The 13463-nt window shown below is 40.6% G+C and overlaps 2 protein-coding genes and 1 pseudogene across 4 annotated transcripts in view; 1 reads left to right on the top strand and 2 right to left on the bottom strand.

The window, feature by feature from the left end:
• Positions 1-2552: 2552 nt before the first annotated feature.
• Positions 2553-3690, bottom strand: LOC306932611 (ADP-ribosylation factor-like protein 14). The gene is made up of 2 exons (XM_079514473.1): positions 3267-3690; positions 2553-3118 (listed from the first exon to the last, which is right to left on the bottom strand). The coding sequence occupies exons 1-2, from the start codon at positions 3579-3581 to the stop codon at positions 2804-2806; spliced, it is 630 nt and encodes a 209-aa protein (XP_079370599.1). The 5' UTR covers positions 3582-3690; the 3' UTR covers positions 2553-2803.
• Positions 3691-4393: 703 nt separating this feature from the next.
• LOC306932082 (ADP-ribosylation factor-like protein 14) lies at positions 4394-5523 on the top strand (annotated as a pseudogene). Its single transcript has 3 exons — positions 4394-4403; positions 4912-5168; positions 5319-5523. The product of its transcript is annotated as an ADP-ribosylation factor-like protein 14 (transcript).
• A 1723-nt stretch (positions 5524-7246) lies between these two features.
• ppm1lb (protein phosphatase, Mg2+/Mn2+ dependent, 1Lb) overlaps positions 7247-13463 on the bottom strand; it is a 53220-nt gene continuing 47003 nt past the window's right edge. Inside the window, exons 3-5 of one of the 2 annotated variants that reach the window (XM_079514243.1) lie at positions 13007-13168; positions 9093-9672; positions 7247-9033 (exon numbers count right to left, since the gene is read on the bottom strand). In XM_079514243.1, coding sequence (XP_079370369.1) covers positions 9317-9672; positions 13007-13168 — 518 coding nt within the window. In that variant the 3' untranslated portion in view covers positions 7247-9033; positions 9093-9316. The remainder of the gene's footprint in view (positions 9034-9092; positions 9673-13006; positions 13169-13463) is intronic. The other variant, XM_079514242.1, reaches the window with a different exon arrangement.

Raw genomic sequence — 13463 nt, 5'->3', positions numbered from 1 at the left:
AACATAAACATCAAATCGAACGACACCCTCATCACTGACAAGCTTGATTTAGCCAACTACTTAAACATCTTCTTTACAAACATTGCAACATCGCTGGTTAACAAACTGCCCTCCCACTCTGGGTGTTTTGGTGTAGAGCACATCAAAGCCTTCTACAAAAACCTAGGTGTTTGTAAAGATGATTTTAAACTGGCAATGGTAACAACCGAGGATCGAGGTACTTAAATAACTGAGTGCCCTTCAACCCCACAAGGCCACTGGCCATGACAATATTCCCTCCAAAGTTCTCAGAGACTCGGTCATCTCTATAGCTCCAATCATCCCCCACATCCCCCACTGTCCCCTCCCCTCCCAGTGAGCTGTGGCGTTCCACAAGGAAGCATACTAGGGGCTTTACTGTTCCTAATTTATGTAAACGACATGATATCAGCTTGTGACTGCAACTTGTTCCTGTTCGCAGATGACTCAGCACAGCTGGTCTCGTACAGGAACAAACGGCAGGTTGAAAAGGCCCTCAGCTCTGAACTCGGTAGAATCTGCACCTGGCTCACGGATAACAAACTATCCTTACACTGGGAAAAACTGAATCCATTCTTTTTGCATCAAGCAGTAATCTCAGCAAGGCAGATGGCTTCTTGATTAGAGTGGGTGACAGTATTATCACACGAAAAGAGGAAATTACCTACCTAGGTTCCATCCTGAAGGCAAATCTTTCCGGCGATAAAATGGCCACCAACGTAATCAAAAAAGTCAACCAAAGAACAAGATTCCTATACAGAATCTCCTCACTGGTCGACAAAAACACCATGAAGACCCTAACAAGGTTTCTTCGACTATGCATGCACCTCTTGGTACCACAGCACCTCAAAGGCCCTTAAAACAAGGCTCCAGACTTCCCAAAACAAGCTGGTCAGGTCAGGCTTCTACTTGGCCTCTCTCCCCGAAACCACCTGCCCACTTTGACAGGCTGGAATGGGTTGATGACAGAGTACAGCATCTTGCAATGGATCTGGTCCACAAGATTCAATACACTACCAAGATACCCATGTACCTAAATACTTCCTTAATGTCAATGAAGTCCACACCCAGAGGGAGCTCAACAAACCTTGTGCAAACCAGATTCGGCACTAACAAGGGACTAAATTAATTTCGCTCCTATGCCACCAAAATGTGGAACGCCCTACCAACAGTCATTAAGACATGCGAATCCCTTGACTCCTTCAAAACCGCTCTCAAAGGGCACCTACGGACGGCTGCAATTCGAAACTGGCCCCCGCAAAATCTGAACCCCCCCCGACCACCCCCTTTTCCCCCTCACCCAATGTTTTTTCCCTTTTTGCCTCTATGATTTCCTGTTTTTGGCTATATAGAAGTGTATACGTCTCTAAATGTTTTGATGAATTGAAAACGGTGGGCCCTACTGTATATAATTCAAAATTTTATTTATTTTTCAAAATCGTACAAGATCTAGGTTCAGTACAGCAGCATCAACATTACAAACTTTGCAAATAGCCAGTCCAAGAAACATAACAGTTAAAATAAAAATAAAAAAGAAGAAAAATAACAGCAAGGAAATTAATGTTCATTTAAGGTTCATATACATCCAGAACTCATCCCATGTCTCTTTAATTTTGCTTTCTGCATCTACCCTGCCCAACATACATTCATATGATGTTATTTTGATCATTTCTTCATTCCATTCTTTAAGCCCAGGTGTTCTGGGGTGGGCCCTATTGTAAACAAGTGTAATGCTTTTATGGTGTCGTCCACTCACAGTTAACAGTTTTTGTATTGAGTTGTGCTTGAAATGTACTGTAATTCTGCAAACTGTCAATAAATACTTCAATCAATCAAAGTACACGTACAGGTACACTTTGGGCAATACTATCTTAAAAAGACGTTAGCTTTATACCTTTGAAAGTGACAGCAGTATTTCAATGTTTTTGCATTGACTTAGTATAAAAAACATTCACGACAAGTAGCAGCAATTTATTCAAATGTAATTGAATTAAGGTTAGTTGATTTCTATGTACCGAGGTAATTTGCTGTAAACAGTATAGGGTATAAACAGTGTACACACAATGGTTTGTATTCCTTAAGGTGCTTGTATTCTATTTGACATCCTCTCTCTCTCTCTCTCTCTCTCTCTCTCTCTCTCTCTCTCTCTCTCTCTCTCTCTCTCATATTAATTGACCAAGTGTGAAATGAAATGAAGTCATGTCTGGTATGATAAGGATGAACGTTGGACATTTAGTTTTATAATTAATTTTTATTTTCTGCTTTAACAAAACTGCAATAGGAGTGCAGTTCCAAGTTAGAGATGGACTAGTACACACAAGGACATTTACATTCAACCATTTAACATCAATGAAAGAAATCAAATGTAAATCAAGGAGTTTTTGGGTAAAATCTTTTCTTAGATTCTTCCCATTAAGTTTTAGACAAAACAATCCAACTTGGATAGTTTTTCTAGCCGTTCCTAACAGCTCGTGAAGCACCTGCCATTTCTTCAATACCCCAATCCGGATAATCCAGGATTATAAGGCCCACACACCACCCTCAGTAATAACCATGGGAGAAACAATGAAACACACCTAATTTTTGCAACCATGCAAAGTATAAGTCTTCTTTTCACCATGGAGATCAACAGTGGTCATCTCTCATTCAGCTGCCCTATCTCATCTCTAGACCACGTGGTCACTTGTTGATGAGTCACACAAGGAGGCTAAAGTGACCCCACATAAACCGGGAATCATGAGCCTGAGAAAGAGATTCTCAGCCATTACATTTGATTCAACTCATCCTAACCGTTACCACAGTGCAGCCCTGATTTCATAATAGTAAAACCCTTGGGCTTCAGTTTGTTGACTGAATCCTGGATGTCCTTTTTAGTCTTTTTCAGTGAGGTCTTTAACAGATAAACAACCCTTCTGAAACCCTCCTCCAGTCCCATTCCAGTTGTCGCTGAACAGGGCTGAACAAACCAGGCCCTGCCCCCACAAACCCTCTTCAAGTCCAGTTTTATGCTGAGCTCTTCGGGGCTTAAAGCACCAGGGACATCCTGCTTGTTGGCCAGAACCACCAGAGGGGTCTTCTTGAGACTATAGGATCTCAGAACCTAAGTAGAAAAGAAGAAATTAGGACTGAGTAAAGCCCAACAACAGCAGATTGTTTCCAGGACCAAACTAGGGCAGGCCTTATTATGTTTAGAATAGATTTTCTTTACACATGAATCACTAAAAGATAAAAGAAAAGAAAATATTTACCTGATCGAGCTCCTTACGAGCTTCTTCTAGCCTCCTCAGATCACAACTATCCACCACAAATACCAGGCCAGCTGTATCAGCATAGTGGTGTCTCCAGTGAGGCCTCATCCTTCTCTGTCCACCTACATCCCAAACTGTCAACTCCTGGCCCTTTTCTTCAGTCTGAAGCATCTCAACGTTGAATCCTACAGTTGGCACCGTAATCACACTCTCATTGTACTTCAGCTTGTACAGCAGGGTGGTTTTCCCTGCTCCGTCCAAGCCAAGCATAAGAACCTGTGCCTGCCGTTGGGGCTTGGAACTATGAATGCCCATGTCTGAAAACACTGATCCCGTTGTCTGAAGAAGTGCAGCTGGTCTCTTTATGCTTAACTGCGTCCAGTGGTAATGGCTGTATATGCTTGGAGAGGTCTGCGTGTTTGTGCTCTGTATGGTTTCTTATAAAGACTGGATGCTAAACGGAATGCCTTATGTACACATGAGTCAGAGAGACCCCTCCCCTCAGTTGTTGTGAGATTCCGCCAGTCATTACATAGCTTTCAGTAAAGCTTTTTATATCTTCTGGGTGACTGTGCATGTTAGAGGAGCACAGAGTTCTCTGGTTACAGTGTGTTGAATCACACCTGCCCTAGACCATCATCACACACACACACACACACACACACACACACACACACACACACACACACACACACACACACACTGTGTTTGGTGGGGGGTGGATTTTGTTTCATCCCGGATGCTTGTCTCCAAGCATTGACGTCACACACAGGGCAGTTTTAGTTCATGGTCCACTTTCCCGGTTCCCACACGGGTGACATCAGTTTATAAATTCATGAGATGTGAGAGCTTACAAACACAACAAACAATACTGTGGTCTGTGGACTTGACAGGTGTGTGCAGCTTCCAGAGATTTTAAGTTGTTGTAGCTCTGGGGCACTTAATTAAATACAGTTCATAGAAAAGAATACCAGCACTCACGTTATATCTAATAGGATTCTTGTTTATTTTTCAATTTCCCCCTGCAGCAAGCAACATAGGCCTATGGACGTTTCGGCCGGGAGGCCTTCCTCAGCGTAAATCTACCTGAACCGTGCACCCGTCACTCGATTACTTGGAACTACTAAATGGTAAATGGTAAATGGTGCATTTATATAGCGCCTTTATCCAAGGCGCTTTACATAGATGTGCATTACATTCACCCATTCACACACCGATTGCAGCGGAAGCCATGCAACGTACCAACCAGCACATCGGGGGCAATTTGGGGTTCAGTGTCTTGCCCAAGGACACTTCGACATGTAGACAGGAGGAGCCGGGATTTGAACCGCCGACCCATGGATCATTGGACGACCTGCTCTACCTCCTGAGCCACAGCCGCCCTAACTACTCAAGTAACTTAATTAAATACACCATACAGTAAATCTGATTAACATTTCTTGACTAACTCCAGCATATACAAACATGGTACAATAAAGACAATTGAGATCAATTAAATCTCAACAAGGTTATAATTTATAGTACAAACTTATTGTATAGTTAATTACTAGAAAGGTTCTTTAACAGTCAGAGGAATTGCCAGCCAACGTAGTAGTGTCTTAACAATATAGTGTTTCAGCACAAAGCTTTATTCACTCTTATATAGGTGATATACCTGAAACCACCCTGCTGTACAAGCTGAAGTACAATGAGAGTGTGATTACGGTGCCAACTGTAGGATTCAACGTTGAGATGCTTCAGACTGAAGAAAAGGGCCAGGAGTTGACAGTTTGGGATGTAGGTGGACAGAGAAGGATGAGGCCTCACTGGAGACACCACTATGCTGATACAGCTGGCCTGGTATTTGTGGTGGATAGTTGTGATCTGAGGAGGCTAGAAGAAGCTCGTAAGGAGCTCGATCAGGTAAATATTTTCTTTTCTTTTATCTTTTTGTGATGCATGTGTAAAAAAAATCTATTCTAAACATAATAAGGCCTGCCCTGGTTTGGTCCTGGAAACAATCTGCTGTTGTTGGGCTTTACGAGTAGTCCTAATTTCTTCTTTTCTACTTAGGTTCTGAGATCCTATAGTCTCAAGAAGGCCCCTCTGGTGGTTCTGGCCAACAAGCAGGATGGATGTCCCTGGTGCTTTAAGCCCCGAAGAGCTCAGCCTAAAACTGGACTTGAAGAGGGTTTGTGGGGGCAGGGCCTGGTTTGTTCAGCCCTGTTCAGCGACAACTGGAATGGGACTGGAGGAGGGTTTCAGAAGGGTTGTTTGATCTGTTCCCCCCTTCCCCCCCCCCCCCCCCCCACTGTATATGTTTATTTTCCCTTCTTACCTCCTCTATGATGAATTCCTGTTCTGTTCTTTGACTATATAGAAGTGTCTATTTGTACGTCTCTAAATGTTTTGATGAATTGAACATGATGGACCCTCTTGTAAACAAGTGTAATGCTTAATTGGGTCGTCCACTCACAGTTAACAGTCTTTGTATTGAGTTTGTGCTTGAAATGTACTGTAATTCTGCAAACGGTTAATAAATATTTCAATCAATCAATCAAAAACAGTCCATATGGGTTATGGGCACACTATACATTTGTACAATAAATAGAAATAATAGATGTTTCACTGACCCCAACAATCCATTCAGGGGACCAGGGGTCTAGCATATGGAAAAGGGAATAGACACCCTCATTCTTGTAGCATGTAGATCTGCTTTCAAAAGATTTGTAAGTACATTTGGATACCAATAGGTAATAGGTATAGCTACTTTTGTACTTTTTCTCAAGTAATTTTCTACATTGCAGTATTGCTATTTATATGCACATGCAGGCATGAAAATGTGTCACTTCCACTCAGTAGGTCATGATGTGTCTTCCTTGAGGTTGCAGGGTGAAACGGTATAGCCTTTAAACGAAATGGGGCTCGTCCAGGCGCTCTTTGATGAAGCGGACCGCCTCTTCATTACTGAAGGCATCCCACAGGTCACTTCCACTCAGTAGGTCATGATGTGTCTTCCTTGAGGTTGCATGGTGAAACGGTATAGCCTTTAAACAGGTGATGAAAGAGATGAAAGAGACACTTCTAGAGGGATACATTTTTTATTATACGGTATCTTATAAACTAAATGCTCTAAATGTTTAAAGTAACATTTAATGTTGGTGTGTTGAATGCCAGTCTGAGTGCATGGTGCAATTCAATAACACGAATGGTGCACGCACATACAAAAATTCCAACGGGTGCAGCATTTCAATAACATTCCTTGTGTAGTATTGTGTATCTTGTGTGTATTATATACCCTATACTGTAGTCCATATTGGTATGCAAGCATATACTTATTATATTCTAGAAATTATTGATAGCCTAGGCTCTGGTCCTTTCTTTTTACACCGTGACTCTATGGACTGAGTTTCTCTTATGGCCTGGCCTTTATTATGTACACTATCGGTTTTGTAAAAATGCCTCGTGCTAAAATGTGTATGTTGGTTGTTTTCTGCCTGTGTCTATTAAATAGAATTACTTGAAGGACATTTCCATGAGTACTGACAATACCTTTTGACCATAATTAGACAATTGTGAAGTAAGTGGTGCAACTCCGCGTGGGGGTCCCCGGGGGGGGGGGGTTCCAGACCCACAGGAACGCACCCAGGGTGCCGGCCCGATTCCCGGCGAGCCGTCCCGCGTCCAAAACGGTTGAGAAATGACAGTTACCGTGTGGGGGTCCCTCTACTGTACCCTCTACTGTACTGTACTGTACTGTACTGTCACTGTACTATACTGGCACACCCAAAATCACCATATATACAGTTAATATGTGCGTGTGTGTTTGTGTGTGTGTTAGGTTGCGCACAGGTGGTGAAAAACAACCATGCTGTTTTCGTGCTCAGACGCACCCAGCCAGCCACCCAGGCAGGCAGGCAGGCAGGCAGGCACCCACCCACACACATACTCACTTAAGGAAGTGGTTGCACCACTTAAAAATAACCATAGCACAGAGAAAATTGCATGTTCATTTATATTTTATTTTAATGTGTCTTTTTGATTTACATTTGAAAATTCACAGATTAATCTTTTTATTTTCTTCTTCATTTTTACAATTTATTAAAGTCAACAAAACAAGTACAAACAGCACATAAACATTCGATAACATACATTATTCTGGAAGAAGAATGTACAACTAAAAAAGCACATACAAACAGTTTTTGTCTAGTAAATACCTCATGTTAAACAATCCAGGGCCAGGTGCATTGCTTTATTCATTGCTGGATAGACAGGGACAAGGTGATAGGCTACTAACAGCGATATGTACATTCATGTTACAATAATTTCTCATCTCTTGGAGACATCCATTTAAATATGCAATTCTACATGTATGATACCTGTATGATGTCTATGTCGTGCTATGTGCATGGCATTTTCAACTGCATTACATTAAGAAACAAGAAGTTAGTTTTGGCAGCAGACTTCATAACAGGAAATGAACAGTTTTACAAAAATAAGGCAACAAGTACATATTTCATTCAAAGGCTTCTTAATACATATTCAGGTGACAGTTCAGGGAAATAGAAATTAAACTGTACAGTACATATACAATGTGTATAGAGTAGGCTGTTGGACTACACAGTTGATATCATGTAAGTTGACACAATCTTGATAAATGAATGTGTGATGACATATGGTAGTTTTATGTAATTCTGATGATTGGTTGAACAGAGTTATAGAGTAGAGCAGAGGTCTTCAACGGTTTTCAGGCCAAGGACCCCTTAGCTGAGTGAGAGAGATGAATAAGGGACCCCCACTAGGCCACTACATATTGTATAATATACAATGCATAGATTTCATAGATAGCTTCATAGACTTGTTTGACAGCATTGGCATTGTGTAGTGTTGTGTTGGATTCATGTTAATGTGTATTTTCAGACAGTTAACCACTTAAATAAACCCTTGTACTTGATCTGTTCTTTTTCCTCCACACCAAACCTCTTTGCCGAAAATAGCCGATCTACAAGCTCACAACACCTTGTGTAGATCTGCTATTTTCCGCTCAGAAAATGAATTCTAGGGTTTAAGTTAGTTCTAGGTTAATGTAAAATCTATGACACAAACATTTGGTGTACTGTAGTAACTCTGAGGACCCCCAGTTGAAGACCCCTGCTGGAGTAGAGTAATTTACAATAGTTAATCAATAATCAAATTAGAGATGATGATCTAAAACATCAAGCAACTCTTCAAAGGAAATAAGAAGAATATTTGGATTAGACACAAATGAAAGAGATGGAATCATTGGATCACTCTAAAATAAACCTTGCCCTGGACCAAGGATCTGTGACATGAAAATGTAATTTGCTTCTACAACTAGAATGTAGAGTGTGAGGGAGAATATATTTTTCATTGTTAATGTATGAAGGAAATTCATTCACAATAACAATTTGCGCCTTTGAAATGTATTTGATTAAAGAAAAAACAAAAACATGGTGAACGTCCCAGTTGTAGCATTTCAGTGCAGTCGATTAGGAAACATCAGTGAATGTAATAGACAGTATGCAAATCTAAGTTAGCATATTAGACAAAATAAACTAATATTAGTGGACAGACACAAATATTTTAGTTAAAGACCTATAACATTTAAAATTATGATAAGAGTAGCGAAACACCACACTGAGTGGTGTTTATTTTTTTGTTATCGTCTGGCAAATGTTTGAATTTAAAATGTGTGTGCAATATCAACACTCTGATAACAACACATTTATCTTTCGTTCAATCTCTCAAATGTGTGCACAGACACACACTCACAATGTCAAACCTTTTATTGACCTAGCTCATGCTGTAGTAACTGGAAGATACAACCAAGACAAGCCAAATGAAGAGAGAGAGAGAGAGAGAGAGAGAGAGAGAGAGAGAGAGAGAGAGAGAGAGAGAGAGAGAGAGATGTATTGAATGGCTAGCTCCCATTTACATTTCGTGACCCATAAGTTGCAGTCTTATTTTAAATGTTTCACCATAAACCTGCCCATCTTATAAATACATAAATCCAAACATAGTAGATACAGTGGTGGGTTGTGACTAGTGACCTACTGCCCACCGGCCTTACCACCCCCTGCAGCTCCTTTAAACTTGACCACCATAACAGTGATGTTGTCAGGGCAACCACGGTAGAAGGACTGGAGGACAAGGCTCTTGGCACCGAAATGGGGCTCGTCCAGGCGCTCTTTGATGAAGCGGACCGCCTCTTCATTACTGAAGGCATCCCACAGGCCATCCGACGCAAGGATCATGAATTCCGGCAGAAGCTTGTCCAGGTCAAAGGACATGATGTCAGGATCGGGGATGACCACATTTAGGTTCTTCAGCGGATAATCGCCCAGAGAGCGAGACATGGCCAGAATGCCCTGCACTCGCCAGGAGCCATTGAAACTGATGAAGCCGCCTGGAAACAGGAAGAAAAGTGAGGGAGTGAGAAAGGAGATATAGGCACTAGAACAGTGATGTACAAGAGTATGAGAGAACAACATGATAATAAGAGATGAGGAAGGTGTGTCTGATACAGAGACTATGGGAATTAACCCAACCTACAACTTGTTTATTACCTATTAACATAATATTGTATTATAACGTTTTATATTATTTATTATTATTACCTAATGTTTTAAAACTCTTATTACATTAGGTTACTACCACCATAGAGCAGGGTTGAAAGACATTTTTGGTCCTCCATACCAACTAGCAGCATTTTCATTAATCTTTATGAAGTATGATGCCATTGATTCTCAGGAAACAGAAGGAAAATAAACGTATATGGATCAATGCCACCAATGTGTTTCCATTTGTTCAATAACCATTTCGTTTAGGGAATTCGATTGTTTTTATTGGATACGGTTCAATTAATTTCACATCCGGTATGTACTGTAGCAGAGTCAGGACTGTGGAATTTCACTGGAAGTGTTCAGAGGCTTCAGATTCCCATATTTGGTAACAATAAATAACTTCCTAAGAATTGGACTTATTAAGCAGGAACAAAATCAGTTATCTTGTGGATAGTGGGTGCTGTATTATGATGGTTAGTCACATGTTACATGTAACATATATAATTGCAGGACACTGCTTAGCACATTTTTTAACTTTGGAAACGTGTTATTAAAATAGCCATTGCTTCTAGAGTAGGCCGTTCTCACCGCTATTCTATAGCAACTACCATGAATTTAGATATCACTAGACATATCAGTAAGATGAGATCTCGGATTGCCTCGCAGCGGAAGACTACGAATAGCAAGGAGCAGACTCGTCTACTGAGCTGTTTTACATCAATAGGCAGAGGTCACCCAGATAGTGGTCTCTAAAATCAATCAAAGCCAAATTATGTACGCTATGTTACACTTATACGGTCTGTTTCCCTTTGCTATCAATTCCTCAGGCTGGTAAAAAATATTTTAGTACATTCTTTATGCATTCTAACCCAAATGAGGCAATGGTTAAATGCTCATGTGTATCATGATGCATGGAGAATATTGAAGGCAAATATTATTTATCAATATAGGCTTCTCCTTCTAATTCATTAGATAGATTTTGCATCCTGCCAGGTTCTGTTCTGCTCGTCACCGGACATCACTGAACCATTTCGTACACAGATAAACACTTTTCATCAGACCATTAATTGCACTATTAGCTTAGATATATTTTGGTCTTGTTCTGCCTGTATTGAATAGTGTACTGTACAGTATGGTGACAGGACATGGGGAGAGAGATGGGGGTGACACGCGGCAAAGGTCGTCGGGATCGGGAGTCAAACCCGCGACACGCTGTCAGGCTTAGCAGCCTAGGTGCCCTGACCACTACACTAGCCGCCCGGGCCAATTGCACTATTATCTATGCAAAATGGTCTGTTTGAGATTTGTGGTGTGACGACTCTGGCTGCACCTCCTGCACAAGGACACCAGTTTGCTCTTGGGAGGAATTACGTTTCAAAGGCTTTTTTCTCTTGTGACACACATTGATTCGATGTGCGACACAATCGTATGACAGCATAAATGTGGCATTAGTCTATTAAGTTACCAACAGGGTAAGATAGCTGACGGGTATAGGGATCACTGTTGACATTATATAAATAGTCTGCGATTATATAGTACCTTTATCCAATGCACTTTAAAATATACATTACATTTACCCATTCAGACACACGGAAACACACGCACATTGACACACCATGGTCGAGGCAACCGTGCTGCTCTCATTGTGAGCATTTAGGGGTTTAGTGTATTCAACACATGACCCTGAATAAACATGGTGGCCTAGGCTATAACCAGTCACCATATGGCATTTTTCTGAAGTAAATGTCAGTTTACTTCAGTGCACCAGCAATACAAATAATGCATTAACAATGTATATAATATAGCATATTTCAGCCAGCTGTAAATATTAAGAAAAAAAAATGTATATACTGTATATAGAAAACAGAGCCATTAGTCATTATGGCCTTCTCCTCAAGTGGAAATTAATGCTTTGAATTCCTCAAGTTTATTAAAAAACATTTTAGTAGGCCTATATGGTTTATGCAGTCCACATGTGGCCAAAAGCTTGCATCAAACAAAACTGTTGTGCAATAATTTCCTCTTGAAGAAAACACTGAAGACACTGAAGTTATGTTCTTTCACTTTTTTCTTAGTGTCTATGTCAAGAGTGGACTTATTGCACGTCAACAGCGTTACTCCAATATCATTATTAAACAACTTGACATTTTTGGTGTAATATAAATATAATTTCCTAGATTGTGTTTGGCAATAGGCTACCACCATGTTTAGTTCAGTGTCAAAGTGCTCTCTATCTGCTCCAAATAAGAGTAGTTGTCTTGTCTTCACCGTCTGAAAACGTTCAATACCCAAAGTGACCATTAGATGGCGACAGATAGCCATCTCAATGCACAACTGAATAACAACTCAAAATCTGGCAAGCTGTCATTACATCAAAATCGCTTAGATGACAAAAAATACAGATGGGATGGGAGATAAATTATTCAAAGAAATGTATAGTCTGAGTAGGGCTTTACCATTTTGTCTAAAATTATAATATTGATTATGTTTGCTTAAAGCTGCTATAAGCAATAATATATCAACATTTTAATGACCTTTTTATTTTTTTGGTATTCAGACAGCCAGCAATGGGTAGAACGCTCCCAAAAAAGATTTAGTCTCTGTGACACATCTAGGGGCCACAATCTGCATTCAAAGATTTTCCTAGAAGCTTTGTCATTGGTCGATTTGCCTGTCTGCTTCCTGATTGGTTAGTCACTGCGACCGGGTTTTTTTCGACCAATGACAAAGCTTCTAGGAACATCTTTGAATGCAGATTGCGGCCCCTAGATGTGTCACAGAGAGTCAATTATTTGTGGGAGAGTTCTACCCATTGCTGGCTGTCTGAATACCAAAAAAATAAAAAGGTCATTAATAGTTTGACATATTATTGCTTATAGCAGTCTGAGTGCAGATGATCATTTAATGTGTCACTAAACTTGGTCTTATTAGTTACTTACTGGTCTATGATATTAAATAATCTAACCTCACTGAAATCAGTTTTTAAAAATAAATTTGAGGCCAATACTGAGGCTCAATGTGTCCATGGCAATGTTCACTATATACAATATGACTATGGAAGTTGCTTTGATGTTCCCTCAGGTGTTTTCTTTTATCGTTCAACTAAAGCCAAGTCCATCTGCTCTGAATCAGATGTGAAAATAATGTACGTACTGACACACAAAAATGCATGCTCACCAGCCTTCTTTATCCTCTTGCGTTCTTTGAGTTGGTAAGGTTTGTGGTCATGCGACAGAGGAATAGCATTTCCATCTTTATCACACAGAACTCCACGCGAGTCTCCAACATTGGCCACTATCAACTCTTTGTCAGACAGCAGTGCCACCAAGCATGTAGTACCTGCAAGAGGAGGGGGGTGAGACACGACTCATGTTGAGAATAACCTCAACCAAGTCAGAAACAACAGGAGAAACATCTTCAATGCACAAAAACACATCCAATGCCTATCTAAACATCTGTGGCCTGCAAAGAAAGCACTTCAAGAAGTTTCCTTCTCATCCTCCTCTTCGGGATGCTGTGCTTTCTTCCGTTGTGTTCCTGTCTTTGTTTTGTTTCTCAGCCAGGCAGAGAGAAGAGTTTGGGCTGAGACTCTGAGGCCTATTGTGTTAGATCCAAGGCCATGTTAGAGAGAAGA

The sequence above is a fragment of the Electrona antarctica genome (genome assembly GCF_951216825.1).
Source record: "Electrona antarctica genome assembly, chromosome: 11".
NCBI classification, from domain to species: domain Eukaryota; kingdom Metazoa; phylum Chordata; class Actinopteri; order Myctophiformes; family Myctophidae; genus Electrona; species Electrona antarctica.
This window is presented reverse-complemented; position numbering and strand designations above follow the sequence as displayed.